General features: G+C 38.9%; 1 protein-coding gene across 11 annotated transcripts in view; it reads right to left on the bottom strand.

The window, feature by feature from the left end:
• PLCH1 (phospholipase C eta 1) overlaps window positions 1-21,360 on the bottom strand; it is an 86,602-nt gene that overhangs the window by 18,600 nt on the left and 46,642 nt on the right. For all 11 annotated transcript variants that reach the window (XM_069792925.1, XM_069792932.1, XM_069792926.1 and 8 more), the window contains 7 exons: window positions 16,144-16,237; window positions 13,196-13,399; window positions 11,487-11,607; window positions 9,792-9,963; window positions 6,785-6,892; window positions 4,363-4,524; window positions 1,567-1,638 (listed from right to left, as the gene is read on the bottom strand). In XM_069792925.1, the coding sequence (XP_069649026.1) occupies window positions 1,567-1,638; window positions 4,363-4,524; window positions 6,785-6,892; window positions 9,792-9,963; window positions 11,487-11,607; window positions 13,196-13,399; window positions 16,144-16,237 (933 nt within the window). The remainder of the gene's footprint in view (window positions 1-1,566; window positions 1,639-4,362; window positions 4,525-6,784; window positions 6,893-9,791; window positions 9,964-11,486; window positions 11,608-13,195; window positions 13,400-16,143; window positions 16,238-21,360) is intronic.

Below are 21,360 nucleotides of genomic sequence, written 5' to 3'. Positions count from 1 at the left end.
TCAATCTACAATACAATCATTACCAGAAACAGAAAAAAATTCTATATATACTCTGTTTTATTTCTTTCAGCAGAGATTAAATGAATGGGCATTCCTGCCTGCTATATTCATTAGGGTAACTAGTTGAAGTAATTACATTATTGATGTACTTTCCAGCCCTCAGTATAACCAGCAGTTTTTAGCAGCTGACTTTTTTCATCTGTGACATCTCATTCCACAGCATTTGTTTTCCCATCAGCGAGAACAGGTTACAATGTGAAGTGTCCACTATCATGCACAATAACAGGTACTTGCAGTTCTCAACGCATACTGAGTGAATAATACGCACTTAGCTAAAGCTGCTGAAAGAAATATGACTGCTTTTAAACTGATGCAAGCTTATAATCAAAATGTAAATATGAGTCCTGGTATTGTCTGCCTAGAGAATTTTTGATGGCTCCTAGCTGGCTTCAGGGCAGATGAGCCGGTGGCTGATTAAGTTCTATGAAGTATTTCGTAATTGCTGTTTTTCCTAAACTGCTGTTCAGATAACCAATTAGAGAGTGTGCTCCCTGCTCAGCTACAGCCTTCACCACAGATAGCGCTGAAGAAGAATGGATGTCTAGCAGGCTGGGGGCAGAGGAAGCCGCTGATGGCACAGTGACTCAGCTGCAGACCTGCCGCATCCCTCTCTCATGATAAGCCAATCTGTTGATTTACTTACTTCGTATCTGCTAATTGACTCTGGAGGAAGGAAGTTTCAGTTGAATCAGCTCATGCTGAGGCTACATGTTCAATAAATCCAAGCCTCGAGGCACTGTGGGAGTGTGGGAATAGGGGAGGCAGATGACAGGAACACATTTGTCAGGATATGGGAATGGGAGGAAACATAGGCGCACTGTCCCTTTTGGTGGCTGCTCTTTGTCCAGCTGTAAAATGAAACCTCACGCTCATTTGAATTATGTTAGCTCTTGCTTGGTTCAACAGAGCCGCCACAGTGAAGACCCAGCAAAGCAGACAGTTTGACCTAGCAGCTACACGAACATATAAATACTATATGCAAAACCATGAAAAGATCAGAAAAGAACACATTTTTACAAAGCAGAAGCCCAAAGCCAGTACTTAGTCATAGCAATCCCTTAAAGCAAGTGGAAAGACAGTAACAGCACACTCTGCATGGCACTGCAGTGGACCTCAAATCAAAAGTGGACCTCGAATCAAACAAACATTGTCAACCATAGGGACAGAGGTCTGGAAAACAAGAATACACAAAGGCATTTGTCTACATTGCTCTGCTGCTGCTGCAAGTTTGATCAGAACATCTGCAATTCCACATCACTGGTAAAGATGATCTTTTTGGTCAGGCAAGTTTTTTTCCTGAGTTTGTGTGATCATCTTCAACAGGTTCTCCATACTGCTAGAAGCTAATATTTTTCTTAACAGCAATAAATATACCAAGTGTAATCACATAGTCTTTCCTCACTGCCCCCATACACACCATACTTGTCTCAAGCAATAAAACATACCCAGTGTCCCTGGAATGCTGTCAGACCTAGAACAGCAAACCGAGTCTCTCATTTTACTTACTTTGTGTTTACCGAAGTTGCCCATTAATGATCGGCTATGAGACTTTTTTCCACCTTCTTTTGTGTCCAGGTTCTGTGCAGAGAAAGTGCAATAAAAAGTGTAACTAGATACCTTCAGAAGTATCTTTAAGGAGTCTGCTACAGTCTCTAAAAGACATAGTTTCAACATAATATAAGTTCTTGTATGTCACCCTGATTCACTATTAGAAAAGTACAGTGATTGCAAGTGAGAATAGAAGTGAGTTAGAGTCTAAACACAACATACTGATCTATGAACACAAATTGAAATCCAAAATCTCGTTACAGGACTTCTCTAATTTCTTTATATACTTGATAGTTTAGCAATCCTCTAACAGTAAGGAAAAATAACAGTAACACTCAAGACAACAACCAACCATGTAGAAAAAACAGTCTAGCAGAAACAGGCAAGCAACAACAACACTTGAAAGTGTGCTTTAAAAGAGCCACAAATGAAAAGGAGTAGGGGGAAATCTCCTAGCAGGTAAATGTGGACTTTTCATAGGCAGCCTGAAGTCCAAGTTTCACATTTATAGCCTTGCCCCTAGACATCAGTTTTGTAATTCCTGGCAGCATCTACCTTTTTTCTGTCAGAAAAGCACATCCCTTTATCTTCTAAACAGAAAAACAATAACCTAAAGGTGCTGAAGAATATTCCCCCAGTGTATCAGCAAGTCCTATGAACTCCAGTTATTCCCTGTTCAGTGCTGAGTTGGAATTCACTTCTGGCTATCACAATGATAAGGGTACTAGATGGTTTCTTCAGGTCCAAGAAAGTCAATAACCCCTGTAACTACGTTCAAAGATTTGTTCCTAGCTCAGGCTGAAAGTCTCCGTAAAACAGAGAAGGAAACCTTAGCAGATAAAGTACTTTTCTCCCTCAGATAAGAGTGAGGGTTGACAGTTTCAACAGCAAATCCAAAGTATTATCAGACCTAACTGACAGTACTGTACACATTGCCTTCCTCCCTCACCCTCCAAAAAACCTACTTGGTAATTACTGGAAATTAGTACATCAGCTTACATCATGAATGCTTCTTTTTTTTTTTTTTTAAATAATAGTAAGTCTTTGGGAAAATGAAATGCACATCAGTAACAAAGTAAAGGAAAATGAGATTTGACCAGTAAAAAAGTAGAAAAATTTCCCAACAGATCCCTTTTGGGCACATCTACACAGCAACTACTAGAAAAGAGCTTTACAACACCACCAAACCTGGCTAATGAGTTACAGAATTACCACACCATCACAACATTTAACCATTTAGTTTTCTCCCATCTAGGTCAATAGTTGCTACAAATTAATCTGCCAGTTGTTTTAACTTATTACTACTAATTTTTCAGCTCTGCATTGCTTTAAGACCCTTGAAAACAACAGTCACATACAATCAGTCTTCACACGGGACTGTTGCAACAAGGGAAGAGATCTCTAAATGTCCCTTAATAATTTAAAATAAGTCAATTAGAAAATTCTATCACTTCAATATTATTATCTGACAGATGTTTGAATAATGCACTTGCATTACTGAATTATTTTCAGTATTCTGGTCATGTCAATGACATGTAATGGGTAATCTCAGGCACCATATCCAACACCAACACCTCATGGAAATTTGCATTCTTTAAACAAAACTCCCTACCCTCTCAAATGCTATCTAGGGGCCAATCATTTTCCTCATACCGGAGAACATACCAAATGTAATTATTCTAACACGAAATAGTATTGAAATGGCTCATATCTGATCATAGTTACTAAGATAGGACGTTTGGTCTCTGAAATCCCACTTCTCTGACCTCATGAAGGCCAAAGGGAACAGGCAAGCTCACTCTGTTCTTGCACTGCAAAGTCACAAGTCTGAAAATAACCCTTCTCTGTTGGGTCAGATGGCTTCATCCTTTGCATTCTTGCAGCCTCTTCCCACCACAACACAGCTTTCACAAGATGTCTCAAGCATTAGCACAAGCCGAGTATGTTTTCTGTAGTCAAGCCTGGCTTCAGGAAAAAGTCTTATAGGTCCAGCCTCAGAGAAAGAGATTGACAAGAACTGCATAAACCCTACAGAGTGGGAAGATGTGCAGAAAGCAGAGCTACATACACTTGACCTTTAAGACTATACCGGTTACAGAGTAGGCACATCTCCCCCAGAACAAGTCACTCTGTATTTAACATTACTGGGATTTGCATCCAGTTGAGGTGAAAGCATGGTCACCGTGGATTCAAGGTACTATTTACTGATGTATTCAGATTTCCAATACGTTTTACCGTTTTACAAAAATAGTTTTATGTCAAAAGGGAAAAGAAACATACCGTTCTTGATCTAAAACAGTCTGAAAAAACAGTCACGAAAAAACAGAACCTTGCTTAGGGCAGTAAAAGCACAATCCTGTGTTTTAGTGCTGTACAAAACAGCCATCAACATTACAGGCAGATGCTTACAGTTATCACAGCCAGTTTTGATAGGACTAAGGCAACAGAAAAAGGATCTTTCCCCAATAACCTAGATACAAAGGAAATTGCTTGACACACGCTTGCAATATTGGTATTTACTGAATTAGTCGCTTCCAAGTTTCACAAGGAATAAACCAGAACACATTTAAACAACATTTGACCATTCAAATTTGCTTAGATATTTTCCTAAAATAGTTCCAAGTTTTCATTTTCGATAAAACAAACTCTCAGAAGTTGTTCATAAGTTATCAGCTTTCTCATCTGAAAAATGTGCAATACACATGGCACTGTCTAATATTCAACAGAGCATGCAAAGGGGAAAAACCCACATACCTGCTTCAGGTTAACATTTAACCCCTCATGAGTTGCCTTTAGCAGGGCTCTCACAGTGAAGCTGTCAGGATCTTCTTTGTCCCTGATCTGGGATTCTTTTATCAGAGATTCCAGTTTTGTTCTTATAAAAGATTCCACCTGGTGCTCAGTTGCACCATTATTCTGAAAGACATTTAGAAATCCAGTTAAAGTAGATTATTATGTCCATCACTTCTGGGACAGCCTGAGGGAACATTACACACGCTTCAGGCCACACAGCCGTCCCAACATTTCCTTTCTCTGTGCAAGAAAAAGCTTATTCCATAATCCTGCCTGATTTTGCCTTTTCTATTGGTGGCTTTTACTGCCATTTCCATCTTCCTTTTTCCCTTTAGTCCTCCTGACACAACTTACACTGCCTCAGCAAAGCACAGTCCATCACATAGATCACCCCAGAACCTGGCCCTGGTGTTAGCTCTTTGTTTCAAAACTGTCACAAGTCTGACCTTCTCTTTCAGAAGATGGCAGGAATTCTCAGCTAATACACTTACACACTTCCTCCAAAATACCAGACAACCTAAGCATCATTAGATTCCTGCTCCGAATGGTAAAAAAAGAGGAAGCAATTACTGTTAACAGCAGTCATATGGTCTATACAGACACAAATCAGTTTCTTACATAAGGTGCTTAAAATAAAAATGGATCCTATCGAACAGTGTGCACCTAGCATTCCTCTGTCCATGGGGTGTGAGACCTCTCCTGAGACAGGAGAGGAAAGCAACTGTTCTGTCCTAACATGTTCCATTTCTAGCCCCAAAAGACATCCCGTGGTTTGTTTTGGCTTTAAGGATTGCCAAATTTTGTCTTAGGTCTTTCTGTTAAGAAAGCATCATCTCATCAGAAGTGCCCAAGCCATGTTATTAAAGTATACATGGATTACACAGACTGCTCCTATTGAACAGCACGTGACAATGAATCAGGTATTATATTGTTTTCAGAACTGTTTGAACAATCTTATCTCATCTTACTATACCCATAATTAGAGTTATGTTCATTCAATATATACTTTTTCCCTGAACTTAAACCTGCAGAATTTTGTACCTGTACTTAAAACCAAGCATATTCCTAAAAATTTATGGGATCGGGAGTCTTCAAGCTACCTCATAAATTAATACCAAGTATTTCCACTTCTGTAGTAAATACTAACAGAAATATAACTTTAAGTCATTCAGCAAGTTGATTTTATCCTATGCTTCAAGCATTTACTGCAAGGCTCTACTTCTGCATGAGACTGTCTTGTGGAACATATGGGTTGAATGACATCCAAGTGCAATCTAACCTCTAAATAATTAAGAAATTAATTAATCATGATTTTGTCCAATAGCATAAAGGGGGGTTGTTTATCTAAGGGGCATGTGCATGCATGTCAAATCAGCCCTTCTGCATGGCGTACATGAATCCCCCAAAAGATGTTGCTGACACTAGCACTTCAGCAGCATCAGGGTAGGGGAAGAACCAGCATAAACATATACTTCCTCTGAACCAGTTCGGTTGGGGACTTCTGTTACCTATAAAGCAAATCCCAAGCTATTCTGAAAAACCCTCAATTGCTAATAGCAGGCATAAATACAGACAAGTTAAAACCCGCTATGTAAATATGTAAACCAAAACCCGCTAATGAGACCTATAGATAGCTACTTCCATGGGGCAATGAGGCAAACTCACTGAGCTACATTCAAAAGTAGAGATAAACATTAGACTTGCTAAATATTAATTTGAATTTGATCTATTCTTGCTGCATCTCCCTAGATAGTATTTTCTTTGTTCAAATGTTTTAACTGGTGAAGCAAGGCTGCCTCCACACTAGAAAAAACACACCCACTGGATAATGTGTATTAGCATTGCACACCAGTTTCACTTTGCAGCAAAAGTGTGTTAATAAAATTAACAGCAGAAAAATAAAAAAAGGAGTTAAGAAATAAAAGGAACAGAAAGCAGTCTTCAGCATCAAAAAATAAGAAACAGAAGGATTGAAAATAAAAATGTTTCACACTTCAAATTTTTTTCATTTGTATGTCTCCTTTCATAATTTTCATCTAGCAATTATGTAGCAATCCCATCATGCCATTGCTTTGAGTACTACACATTTATATCCGAAAAAAACCCCACAAACCCCCAAACAAAAAGGCTAGCATGCTTATAGTGCTGGCATCATCAGTCTAGTGTACCTAAAGTACTTAAATTTGTTATTTATATGATTTAAAACACAAAGTGTGCATTTCCAAACAATGTCATTCCATATCTAAATGTGGAATTATATAACTTCTGTATCTTAAGGACCTGACTTAGAAATCAAAGTTAAAAACTTTAAGTAGGATTATGGAGTATCCATGTAAGAAATGTAGAGATCTAAGTGTTCCGGGAACTGTGTATATGCACATACATAGCAGGGCTTTAATTTGCAGTCGTCTTCAATTTCATCAGCACTATCCTCATCTGAAACTTCTCCTTCCTCAGCATCTGCTCCAAGACTGTATGGCAACTTTTTACCCTAAAACGAGGAAGAAATATTCACAATAAATGCACACGTGGTCAGTGTTATTTAGTGCAAAGACCAAAAATAGCCCATTCCTTAAGTATTCCTTATGTAAATTGTGACCAGAGTTTAGAATTTGTTTTCAGAGAGTCTCATGCAAACTGGTTCAAGGACTCAGATTATCACAGGTGATAATTTAAGTATTTCTGGAAGAGTTTGTTAGTGAAAGATCTTTGCAAGCTCTTTCAAAAAAAACATACCACCTCCCATCTCTGAAGCAAGCCAGCAAGTGTCCAAAAGATTTTTTTTTAATTTTTTTTTTTTTTTAAGTTGACTCTTGGATATTTCAGGCCTACCCCTACCAAGCAGACTATTGTATATTTAAAATAAAACCCTAAAAATCAGAAGCTGAGATTTTGTTATAGGCTCTTCATCAGAATCGAAAATGCAGCCACAAAAGAACTCACTGCAAGCAGCCATCAACATGAAGGAAGCAGCAAAGCCTATTTTAGTATTGCACGCTCATGCAAGAATGCAGTCAGCAATCCAAATTAGTTGCTAATCCAGTACTGTGAATGTCATATGCCTACATTAGAAAGGAATTACTTTAATTCCATGTCTAGTTTCCAACATCTGATTAGAGTAGTGAGCATCACAGAGGTTATTGGCTACTTCTGGTTAAAAAAAAAAAAAAAAAAAAGGCTCTGACAGATTAATTATAATTTTTAGAGCATTCCTTTTTAATTCTCCTGTACGATCAGTTATAGCGAAGCCCAATCACAGAACCTTAAAAATGTTAGCTGTGAGATCTCTGAAGGTCTCTGGACCAACCTCACACTAAAGGAGGATCATTACCAGCTCTAGATGAAGCCAAGTCTTACAAACTTTCAAGGGTGGAGACTCCCCCAGCCTTCTGGGCAGCCTCTTTCCATGCTGCACTACCATCAGCTGAAAAAGCTTTTCCTGCCATCCAGTCTGCACCTTCCAAGCTATAACTTGTGGCCATTGCCTCTTGCTTTACCATCTGCTACATAATAAGTCACCTATTAAACTTCTGTGTTATTACTTCTGTGTGTCTTTCTCACTGCAGAAATGTTCGCAGTCTGCTTCATCAGTAACAGAGGTAGATGAGAATTACACTCAGATTTCTGCAGAAATTAAGAGTATTAATTTACAGACTGCATTTTGAAATTAATAATGTTGCCCTGCTAATGAGTAGGTCAAATTTACTTCACACTGGCACCTTTATACTGGTTTAAATCCGTGAGTATTATTAGAATTACTCTTTATATACACTAGCAAGATGAAAATTATGCCATTACTTGAAATTGTTTGGCTAATGAATCAATACTGCCTTTCAAAGGAAAATGTATAAAACAGAGCAAAAATAATAGCAAAAAGATGAGAAACTGGCTTACTTGTCAAGAAGATGCTAATTCCTAAATATGATTTTATCTTTTCCAACAGGGCTGGTTAAATTAAGCAGGACATGGGAGACAGGCCTTTGTGAAAAGATACTGTGATACTTAAAATAGTATTACTCAATCTGAAAATGTTAGCTCAGCTCCACACCATTCTGTAACTACTCACAGGGTTTCAGCACTGTTAGCTGAAGAATCAAACAAAAGTTACAAACTCAAACGTGCTAGGAAGACCAGCTCAAAAGTTTACGTAAGAACAGCAGAGTACCAAATCTCTCTTGCCTTTAGTACATTGACATAGTATTTCAAGCCAGGTTTGCTGGGTTTTGTCGCATGACTGACATTACATACTATTTTGTTTGACTCCCTAAAACACCAACAGTACATGCTTGCATAGTTCATTAACTAGCAGTTACACAAGAAAACTGATTCAGTGAAATTCAAAGTCACAGCTGAGCACTCAAAGGTTTTCTAATTCAGTCAGCTCTGTACTATACATTGAAATATGTTCAAATTAATATCAAACCACAATTGGGAATCCTTGTAGCCAGCTTGATACAGAGGATGGGGGGTGGGGGGAAAGAATATCTCAAGAGCTCACAGCTAAGTAATTGCCCCTATGTGCCAAAGTAAATAAGACAATCTAATAAGCTACAACTCTGTTAATCATCCTCTCAAAGTTCTGCCTTGCATTTCTTTCTTACTATATCCATCTTGGTCTTTGAAATTCCTTTCAGAGCAAAGCCGTTTATACTGAGAGGCTCAAACAATTAATCTTGCATACAACACTAACTTCAGTGCTCCAGGGCCTCCTCCCTTGCTGCTCCTTATAGCCACCTTCTGAAGTGCTCTTATTTCATAAACACAGCTGATGAACCATGAAAATAGTTTCATTTCATGAACTACTGCTCATAGCAGGGTGAGGGGGAAATGCAGGAAAATGCAAGAAATTTTCAAACGCTTTTATATTACTCCAAAATACTTTGTCCAAGGAGGCACTGTAGGATAATGTTTAGATACTACAGGGATATGAACCACACAGAACAATATGCACTAATAACAAATTAGACAAATTTCAAAAAAAGAGAAAATATGCGGTTCAGGTAACTATGTCACAGTTCTTTCTACTCATAATGATGCATTTTATCATTTTTCTGCTCTCCTGACTCGGTGCTAAGGTTTAAAAATAAGCACCTCTGACTTTAAGACTCTCAGATAAGATGCTTAAGAAATAGAAAGAATTTTCCTCCCACAGCTGTTGACATCACATCCCTGTTGAAACACTCAGGGAAATATTCTGGGACACTCACCAAGTCCACGGTAAACTCTGTTTCAATGTCTCTGAAAAGCTCAGAATTTTAAGTCACTTAGTCCATCTGTACTATTCCACATGGTCCTGCTGAACTTGTTCCCCCCAAACCAAAGAAAATCTATGATAAATATCGCATGCTGACTTCTGTTGCATTTTGAACATGCCACCAGTAGCAAGTTACCTTCACTAGGATTTTCCCTTTCAAATTTTGAGGGCTAGGAAGCTGCCTGGAATCTCCAGTGATTACAGATGACAAGTCCAGTTTGTCACCAAATATCTCCTTCAAACACTGAGCAATCTTCTTTTGCTGTTGAATACTGCAATGGTTTTCAATAGACAGTATCACTGGAAACCTAGGAACAAAAGCCCCAGACATTGTCATAACTGTGTTTTAAGAGAGAAGACACACACACAGCTTCCCACATAAACTGGTTTAAGCAGTTTGCTTTTGCATTGTCAGTAGTCTGGAAACAAACTCACTTTGGGAGGAAAGATTTTGCACATGAACTCCCAAGTGCCTGCTCTGTCAGAATCCCTTGGATAGTCCCTGTAGGAAATTCTGTCCTCTCCCTCCAACCCTACCCACTAGCACACAGGGTGACAAAGCTTGAAACTGATGATCACCAAGCATGAGACACATAGCAATTTGCAATAAAGCTCATCAGCAATACAATGCCTTTCTTTTCTATGTAACTGAGCAGAAGGTACATTATTCCTTTGCAAGTCACATACAAAGTCTTCATAAGCTGTAAGTGATCAGCAAGCTGCTCCTGTAGAAAAGCGTTTTGAAATCAACAGATTCAAAGGAATTGCAAACTCCTCTCTGTTCATCTTCCAAAGACCGATAGCTGCATGAACGATTTGCCTTTGTCTTAAGTGCAGCTACAGTGAGACAGACCAAATCTCTGAAGATGCCCAGACTCTGGAGAAGAAATATTTGGCAATACTTTCTAGAATCCTCTCCCAGGCTCCAGGAATTTGCAGCTTAAGTTTCCTGAGCTAAAGACATTGTTTCTGTATATAACAGCCTATTTCTTCCACATATTTGCCCATTTTTTCTAAACTCTTGGCAGTCCCAGAATCCTATGGCAAAGAACCCCACATGCCAACTACACACCAAATGAAGAATCATCTCCTTCAGTTTTGAAATCACCACCTTCTATTTCTAATCAATAACACCAAACTTTTGGGCTCAGATTCTTTGTTTGGTTTTGTTGGTTATTGTTTTTTTCCCACACACCCATTGTTGGGTCACTTTTTTTGGTTTTTTTTTTTTTTTTTTAAAGTGGAGTAAGCATTTTCCCTTTATTCTCTCTAAACTACTCAAAATTCTATACACCCACTCATGATTTGAGCCTATTGTATATGTACGATTAAACTCCATGATTTTCATAATAAACTGTTACATAGTACTACAGCAAACAAAATAGAATCCAAAATTTACCCCACATCTCAGTATTTCCTCATACTACATGTGAGACAGCTTTTCAATTTTCCTTAGGTAGAGAATATTACAGTATTGATTTTTAAGTAGAATTTCCCTGTGGATGTGAGTGGGAAGTTCTGTTCAAACAAAGGATCAAAATAATCTGTAGATATTCAACAGTTTCAGACTGTTCAAAATATTACTGTGTTTACAATGCATGCAAGGTCTTCCTAAATGAGGTTGAACTTTCTAACTCAACTGATGGAAAGAGCTCATGCAGTTGAACAATAAATATGACACAAGCAATAAACAGGGGAACAGAATCAACTTTGTAATTTCTCAATGTGTTTAAAGGAATGTATGTACTTCCCAAAGTTGATTGTTGATTTTGACATGGGATTAACTACACAAAAGAGACAGGCATAGCTTCAAAATTGACTCTACACTTACTCATTTTTGATGAAAGCATACTTATTGATAGTTTCTGCCACATCACGGAATAGTATTTTAGAAGTAAGAGTATAGCCGTGGTGCACTACCGGCTCTCCATCTGGACCATCCCAGCAATCCACTATTAAGACAAAAAAAGCTGTATGTTAAGAGATGCACATGACCTTATACATTTCTGCTGATCCTCCTTGCCAGCAGAACTCATGTACACTACCCAACCATGCAGGTGTCAACAAGATTCATTCAATCTGTTATGACCTACCAACTGAGTTAAGACTAAGATGACAGTCTTTTCCTGTACCAAATAAGAAATCAGCAACCTAAAACTGTTTTTTTTCCCCCCTTATATTACACTGAGGTTTTTTTCCTCATATATAAAATTACAAAGGTTTATTAGGTCAAATAATGGTTACAGCTACCTCTTGGGAAAGCAGCTTCTGCTTGAAAGACAAACTATTTAAAAACAATTTAGTCTTTTTCCACTCCCAATTAAACTTGCAGTTTTATAACTGACTATAGTAAGAGTACCATCAAATCCATCACATGTAGAATGGACTAGGACAGCAATACTTTTCCTAATGAATTACTGTACCCTGGATTTACACCAAACTTGTCACTACTGTTGCCTCTACAGAAAGTTAAAAACTTCACAAAGAGAAAGATACAGAGCTATTACCTAGCCTGTACAGTATCTACAACAGTTTTGAGGTCAAGTGAAATAACATACTACTGTGCGTTCTAGTGAACTTTCCTAAAGAAGGGAAAGTACAGTGATAGATCACCCAATTTTCTCAGATTCACTTTCTCTAAGTTTTAAATTCAGATTAACAATTTTTTTCCAGAAATGAGTTTTGTAATACTAGTCATAAAAAATTAATATTGAATTTAAATTTGTCAAAGAAACTTCACCCAAAATCTTGAAAAGAAAAATACTGATGTTTTGTTACTCTTTCAATCATGCAGAACTTAAACAAGAATCCAATGCGATCTCCAGGCTATCAGACAAACAGCATCTTGTTTTCTTTCACCAGCATCCAGCCAATGAAATGTCATCCTACCTGTCTATTGTGGCAGACCAAAACCAGGTTTCTTAGCTCTAAGATGATGACAGAAATAGATACACAGCTGTGTTGATAGAGGCACTATTTGCTCACCTGTCCTCCTCCTACAGGCACTTTTTATCTTCCCTTTGCATCCACAGGAGGAACTGCATAGGCAAACACCCACTTTCCCTTTCAGCTTATGAAAGAAAAAGGTCTTTGCTGGCTCAGCTTATTCTGAACAATGTGGATTTGGAAGCACTCCTGTGAAGGGGTAACCTCCAGCACAGGGGAAATGCAGAGCAGAACAACCAGGGCTGCTCTGCTGGAACTGCAGGGCCCCAAACAGTTGCCTGCCCATTGCCCTGCTGGGTCTTGTGCAACAAAAGAAATGCTTCATACAAATGCGGGAGAATGAAAAACTTGCACTGACTGAGAAAAGCATAACACCACAGCAGTAGGCAGGGGAAAACAGTGGTGTCTATGATGTTTGTCTGAGAAGGCCATTCCCAACAGAAAAATTCTGTTTAGACTGCTAGAAGACAGGAGTTTACCACTGAAGTTAATCAGACAGTGAAGCATTAATGCTTTGAGTTTGCCACTGACTTTGTGATTAGAAGAAATATCCCTCATACTTCTCACAACCAGCAAGTTAAACTAAAAGTATACCTTCAATACATCGACAACCATCTTGCAGCACTCGTGCATACATCTCTGCTCTGGACTGGGACAGCAGTTGGTCTCCTGTCAAGTATGTATTGTGAGATGAAGCAATAAAGTAGTTACAAAGGGGCTGATCCATATCCTGATGCACTTCACAATGCAGTGGATTAAATATATCGCAAGCAGGACTGCGCATGAAGTTGGTGAAACCTTTGAACAAAGAGAAACAATTTTGCCACTGATGCAGTACATATTAGCAAGCAAATGATTTGCACTCTAACATTTGTTTTTTCTGTTTATGCTTGTCAGTGCTAACTCATGTCTCCAAAACCACTGAATCACGTAGCACTGATTGATCTTCCTGTACCCCATGTTTTCAGCATATTAACTGCTGTCTGTGGCTTGCCTGGTTCTTTGCAAACTGAAGAGGCTGCACAGACTCAGTCTACTACTGGCATACACACAGGTATTTCTTTTTGAAGCCTATGGAAGTTCTGACACCTTTGAAAAGAATACATTCCCAAGATCCAGCCCTTGTCCCCAGACAATTTTCAGCTTTGAACTAGAAAAGCAAATATAATCTAGAAAGGCATTTATGACTGCCGCAAAAAAAACCAGAAAAATCAACAAGCATTTGCAAAACATGGCATTGAGGTCCCTTCAGAAATTAACAACCAATAGTAAAAAAATAAAGTAGTATTCTAAGAGAAGCATAAAAATAACAAGCAGTAGCTATATGAGAAGATTGAAAAAACCCACAGATCAGTACAGCCACTGCCCAACCTATTTCTAGGTCCGATGTTTCATTCGGATCTGATGTTTCATTCAGAAAAGGGGTAGATGACAAAAATGCATATGTAAAAATTCTCTGAAACCATGGAGAACCTCCCTAGGTTCCAGTGCACAGACTAAGACAAGTGTGCTCAAACTGCCTTCTGCAGTTCAGACAAAACCACTCCACTAATAAGCAGAACAGAAGAAGTTGTTTATTGTTTCTCTTAGAATTGCTGGAGGAAAACATCCTTCCTCACAGTTACTCAGCAAGATAAAAATGATCTCTTCATCTAGATGCTACTGCAAACAGACAGCATGCAGCTAAACCATGAGTCATTACTGTTACAAAAACTGTCTTTTCCTCCTCCTCCTCAAACTGGTATCCCCTATCCCTCTTGATTCTTGTTAAAGCATCAGTATAACTGAGAAATTGGGTCAAGTGCTTAGGCGGCATCAGTCCGCATTTCCTGGGATGCTGAATTGTGCCTTGGAGGGCAAGTGACCTGCTTAGAGGAATACAGCTGGATAGGTGGAAGGGAGGGAACCTCAGCCTCACGTTCAGCAGGATGGAAAAGATTTGACATGTGCACCATGTTTCCCTCAATGGACCCTTGTAATTGTAACAGGTAAGAGTTATCCTGTTCTGCTCCATCACAAGTGTAACATCTTGTAAATAAGAGGAGGCAGAGGAAATCCCTCAAATCTGGGCTGCAGAAGAGATATAGGATATGATGCCTGCAAGAGTACAGGTTTGGTATTCTGCAGATCTGCTAGGACTTCATGCTGCTGTTGATGCCCAATGGGTCCCAAGCTGAGAAGTAATCTTCAGAAGGTAGCAACAGTGTCAAGAACAAAAGAACACACTCCTACCAAAGTTAAGAAAGATCTGACAGTTTATAGAGGTCACAGGACAGAAATGGGAGCCAAACTGACATCCTGACTTGGAAGCAAATGCCTTTTTTTTTTTTTTTTTTTTTTTTTGAGTTTATTGCTGACACTTACGCTCTGCCCCAGTGCCACTCTTTTGCTGTAATAAGCACTATCCTGACTGAAGATACCATGTAGACAAGGCATGCAAATATTTTATAATATCCTCCCAAAGGGCTGCACTGCAGCACAGAGAGTATGGGGGCCCATGCTAGCCGATTCACTAATCTAGCCAATTTCACTCTAGTTTACAGTTTTCTTTATGCTGCAAGTTTATCTGAGATGGTACTTGGTTTATATCCCTGTTAATCAGACCAGCATTGAACTGAAAAAGTTTTAAAAATACCTCCTATGAGAATGAGAAATGTAAAATATTTTGAAAGGATAGTGCAAACAATACGAACCCTGAAAGCAACTCAAAACATAAAAGAAGTGGCAGTAAGGTTAAGAGGAACAGAAATGCTTTCAGAAATATTTTTTTTTAAGTGTCATAACCTGTTCATTTTGCTTTCAGTTTAAGTCCAGCGCCCTGGGTCACAATGGAAGCTTGTTTAAGAACTGGGAGGCCATATCCAGGATTTAATTACCATGTGGAGGAAGATTTCTCCCCCCCAAATCACCATGTAAATTATGCTGCTTCATGAAAGCTATCTTCCAGGCAAATTAACACACCATGGCATTTAATCTATTTCGTTCCAATTCAGATTTTGATTTGATACTAAGTTGGATTCTGAATAAATATACCATTTACAATTGCTTTAGCAAACAAGGTGAATAAGGAATTAAAACCCAAAGAAAATGCAACTATCCATATTTTATTTTACCTAAGCATAAATCAATGGATTGTACAGGATCGATTCCACATCTACAGAGACAGAGCAGAAATAAAACTTTGCTTTTATTACTTCAGTTACAACAGGTTATAGTATAAAACACATGGGATAGAATGTTTTACATTAGTGTTTTACAAAGACACAGTTAGCAATAAATTCATGCAAGTGTAAGGCATTCACATTGCTGTATAATGGCTATGATGTATCATTGTATAACATTAGCTGCTAATTCACCCTACCTACTCTCGTCTCTCCCACGTCCCACAAAAATGCACCTACGCTACTGACTGCTGATCTTCTATTGGTTGGTAACTTTCTATTGCATTCAAATATTATAAGCTACACCAAAACACTGTTAAAGCTTTTCTATTCCACTACAGCATACCAAGACAAGACTAATTTAGAAGCCAAAAACTTTACCTTCAATCCCAAGAACATTTTGCTTCTTGTTTTCTTCTGATACTTCAAACTTCTGTATGATGTCAAGACAATACTCTGGTGTCACATTATTCATCTGCAGAAGAACAACACTTATTTTTAATACCATGTCACCAGCATGCCAAAATCTACTTTAGGCTTCTGGGTCCAGCTGAAAAACCTTACGATCAAACATTGAGTTCAGTCAAATATGAATAGGACAGTCAGCAACATCACTGTAAAAGAACTTTAAGATTTTGATTTGATTTTTGTTAGTGCTGCACAAGTCTCATAGCTCTTACCTTTGTGGAAAAAAATAGAAGTAAGAGGTAGCAATGACTAGAGCTGTGTCATTTTAGTTTAAAGATGAAAGTTAGCTGTTAAGCACACTCTAATAATCGTTGTACTGGGCAATACTGCTGAAATGGGAACTATGAAGTTATATTCTTTAATATGATCTACTTAAACATGCAAAAAGATTTGGCAGGGTTTGATTTCATTTTCACGCATTTTCCACTTCTGTGATTTCATTACTTCCAAGAGAGTTCACTATAATATGCTGGCTATGAGATAAATAATTAGATTCTGAAATGAAAAACAGCAGTTCTTCTGAAACAAGTAAGAGTTTTGTCATCAGCTTCAACTAGCCCACAATCGAAGTCCTAACTGACTAGTGGGGCCACAGTATCACCATACACTTATATTTCCATTAAAACTAAAGGAAAGAAGTAGCTTCCATCGCTCATCTCATCTTTTCTCACTCCCACCCTCCTGAAGTTGTAGAGAACCACAGTAAGACCTACAATTGGGTGTATTTAATTTCCTCCACTAATAATATTGTAGGATGACAATGATGACACTAAAACCTTTGGCAGCTTATTTGTACCATTATTCTGTTTACTGTTTGTACTCTGCATCCTTTGCCAAAGTCAGCTCAAATGCCCTGACATGTGGAGCAGTCTGGAAGCAAAGGAACATGCAGTCCCCTCTCTTAGACAGCACGTAATCTCTGTTAACATGACTGCTTCCGTCAAAGGCAGGAGTAAAGTTAGTCATCATGCAGATTACACGATATTTACTGTTTAAATCCAAAAATGGTCCCTCTGAACTTTTCTCTTACTGAGGGACTTCTCTTTCAGATGGCAAAACCAATTCCATTTACTCTGCTCCGTCTTGTAGCCTTTGATGAATTTGCGCTTTCTGTTATTTCCTGTAGCTCAGTATTCCCAGCATCAGCATTTAGCTATATGGAAATCCAGAAGTAGGCTGACTCTCTTGATCTGGTCTGCCCTAAAGGCCTGATCCTGCCAAGTGCTGAGTTCCTCCTAAGAAATGTGGGTGCCTTGACTGACCATATCTCCTAACACCCAAAAGGCTACAGCCCAATTATGAAAAATTACCAGAGGAAGGTAAAAAACTAGACATGTCAACATTAGAAATATAGTAACAGACAGCAAGCGAGCAGTTCAACTCATATGGTGACTCAGGCTGAAAAACTTGGATATATTTTCCAGTCTTTCTCCCCTTCCCCCTGTTTTTAATCTTGCACAGGGAAAGCATGGCTCAGCCCACTTCCTTCTCCAAACATTTTATTTACACCTCCTAGCTAAGCCAACAATCATGAGACACCTGCAGGAATTACACAGGATAATAGGAAAGAGAACATTTCAGTAGAAAAGATAACTGGTTATCATAGCTCAAGTAGATGTTGCTGTTTGATTGCAAACACTATTCATAGCAGACCCTTCTTCAGCACAAGCTGGCTAGAATTAACTTTTTCATTATCCCACATGGCTCCTTGATGTCTGAGTGGCAGGGTACTTGTGTGCTCTAGGAACAAAAACGTCTAATCTAGTCTAAAGCTGCACCTGTGAGGGAAAAGTCCACTGATTTGTGCTTTTTAACTGCAGCTTGAGAGATAGCGACTTAGGATACTCATTTAAATTTGTCTTCATTAAGTTTTAAAGTATTCCACTAAAAATTATATCAAATAGTAGTGATCATTATTGATGACTGAATATTTAGATACATGGATTATTGAAGATGGTCAATAGTGGAGTTTCCAAAATCCCTTGGATACATGGCTACTTTTTCTATTCCTGGTTAAAAGCTTTAATTTTGATGCAGATATGTTCTTTAACAGAGCATCAGCCTTTCAATAACCAGCAAGACCTTGGTTTTTCAGTAAATGAACTACCAATCAATTTTCTTAAAATAAGATCCTACAAAACTACAAAAAAAGCAACATTATACCTAATCTTCTATGTAGAAGTATGAGAAAGAAGAGGGAAATCACTTTTGATTTTACCAATCTCATTGGAAGCAGGTCAGACGTACCTATTGCCAAAAATCTAATGCCATCTGAAGCTGCAGAGCACTGCAATGCTAGGTAATGGGAGAGCCCTCTTCTGTCAAAGGCCCACAAGCTAAGAATGGGAATCATTCTCATTTCCCATTCTCATGGGAAAGGAAATAAGAGAAAAGAATGTAAAGTAGAAGAGAATTTAGAAAAAAAAGGAAAAGAAGTTAGAAAAGAAGTACAATGCTAATAATAGGTGTTCTTAGACAGGACACCAACCCACCAGCATGTCAACAGTGCTCTAACAGTTTAGGCTTTAGTTGTTCACAGTTAATCATTCTATAAGAAAAATCAAAATATAAATAATCAAAGCAAAGACATTCTCCCAATTTCAGTACAAGATGTCAATGTAAGATGTCATGACATACCGAGTCACCACATAAATCAGTTATACTGATTATCCTTTTGTGTAAGCGTGAGAGAGGGAGGAAGGCATCAGTTTGCTTTCCAATTGTGCATTTGTGTTGCTGCAATAAGGATTTTTTGTGGAAAGCAGAAAGGATTGATCAGGCATTATGATCTGGTATTGTCTTCCTTGTCTGATATTAACAAGCTCCACAGTCTCTCCTCTTTTCAAAGTCCATGTACCAACACTGATATTCTTACAATCTCCCATTCCTTTTGGGATACTGGTTTCTGATATCCTTCAGTACACACAGTTTCAGATCATAGCCTAACATATGCCCTTGCATATACTGTCTCATATCCCTTTAAAACTTCTTCCAAGAGAGTAGGTATAGCTGTTTCAAGACACTCATTTTCTAAAAGTGTACTTAGTCCCCACTTCTCACCACATCCCTAGTTATTCCTGTGATACAGTATAATTAGTGTAGACAATTAGTAAGAGTAAACTTACTCTCTCAATCAGGCTTAACTCAAAATGCACTAGCCCGTATTGAATAATTAAGGAAAAGCTTTACATAATTATATATGCATGTTCCGAGGGTGTAATTGTCATAAAATTACTTCCTTTTCAGTTCAATTACAATGAGCGGGGACATTAATTTTTGCCACCAGTTTCATTTAGGCTGCATACAGCAGCAGCTCTTTTAACCACAGAAGGTACTAGTTTGGTACCAATACAATGGTGTGGTATTAACATTTCCATCTGGTTCCTGTCACTCGGGAGTATGACAAGGCGCATCATACAACATGCATGCAGAGAACACTGCTGCAGGCAAGATCTCAGCGGGCTGTCCTTCTTCTCAGGACAGATGAAAACTGTATTGCAAAGTAACTGATCCATGATAAGGCAGCAGTGGCAAGCAGGCACATGGGAAACCTCACCCTGAGAAAACCAAAACTAAACATTTCAGGTTTGTAACACCAAAGCAGCCTTGTAACTACATGAAGCCACCAGCACAAGAGTCAAAAAGGTCTCTGCTATGACTAAAATAAAAACACTTGATGTGATATGGATACAGCAGAAAGGAGGAGGGAAGGACTGACAGCAATCAGATAACAGCCACAGGCCAGCTGACCCCCCCAGACACAGAGCAGCATCGCGATGGGGATCCCAACACCGGGGCGGAATGAGGCCATTCACTCTACAGTGCAGGTCCGGAATGGCTAGCAACTGCAAAGCTGCTCTTTAACAGGGAAGATGATGTTTGTAAAGCCTATTTCACCTAAGCCCCACTACTCAATGACAAGTATCAGACAAACTCTGTCAGTCAAAAGAGCCTGGAGATCCTGCTGTGGAAGCAATGTCATATAGTGGGAAATCCTCCTCTGGAGAGGACCAACTCAGACAATGATATGAGTTTATTAAGAAAGGACACTCCCAAAGGGACAACACTGAGGCGTGCAGACATGATTGGATATCCAGGGACGTTCCTCCCTCACAGCCACTTGTGCCAAGAGGACTGCAGGACCAGAAGTCATTCCAGGAAACCAGCCTACTTTCTGCTCTTCTGACATTTGAAGCCATATAACTGCAAGTTCAATAGCAATGAGCTGAGTTTAACTGCACCTAAATGGAAATAATCTGTTTCACAGGTTCTGTGATGAACACAACAGGGAGCTCTCCTAAGAAAACAAGCCAGCTTAGCAAGTTAACAAAAAACCCAAACCCCTTTTGTTCTGTCCTCAGGCTGCAGAATATTTAAAAGTCTTGCCAAAAGAGTAGCAGATGGAGTTGGACAGACTCTCCACAGCTTTCCAAGCAGCCAGACAAGAACAAAACCGAAATGCTGTTTGGTTGAAGGCACTTGAGAGCTGCATTACGATTTGAACCATTATCAGCTTTTGAAGGCAATCTTGCCTTACCTGAGTACATTGTTACCATGTTTGTGTTCTAAAAACATTGAAGGGTAAATCTGCTCCAACACTGTTAATACTGGCAAGTGGGAAGACCAGAGGGAAGAGGCAAAGAAAGTGCAAGGTGCTTCTAAACTACACTGCTGAGAGGTTCATCTACAGGACATCACACTTTTACTCTTTTTAGTGTTTGTTTTTGGAATAATGTTGAGCAGACCATTTATAGCAGATAGCCCTGTCCGCATTCGGCATGTTGAGTAGTGTGTAGACAGAGAAAAGGATGCAGTATGCCAGACTTGACAGTCAACTTGTTTTTTCTGCTGCATCAGTAGTTTCATAATGTCTTTATGCACCCACAAAGACAGCTCTTCCGCCTCTTTCACATGTTTTTCTTCCTGCTCCAGGTCCCTGAGTGCCCTTTTCATACCACTGCTCTTCAGCTGTTTCTGGGCACTTCAGCATCTCCATGAACATGTCCTCCCCGGAGCATTTCTTTGCTTTCTCATCAGTGTCAACCTTGCTGTTGCTGCTGTCAAGGGTGCTCCACTGAAGGGCACCCAAGTAGAAGGCAGTGATTAAAAAGGAAACAAAGGAAAAAGCAG

This window comes from Haliaeetus albicilla, chromosome 9 (assembly GCF_947461875.1).
Source record: "Haliaeetus albicilla chromosome 9, bHalAlb1.1, whole genome shotgun sequence".
Taxonomy (NCBI): Eukaryota; Metazoa; Chordata; class Aves; order Accipitriformes; family Accipitridae; genus Haliaeetus; species Haliaeetus albicilla.
Note: the sequence above shows the minus strand (reverse complement) of the source record. Positions and strands in the feature narration are given on the sequence as shown.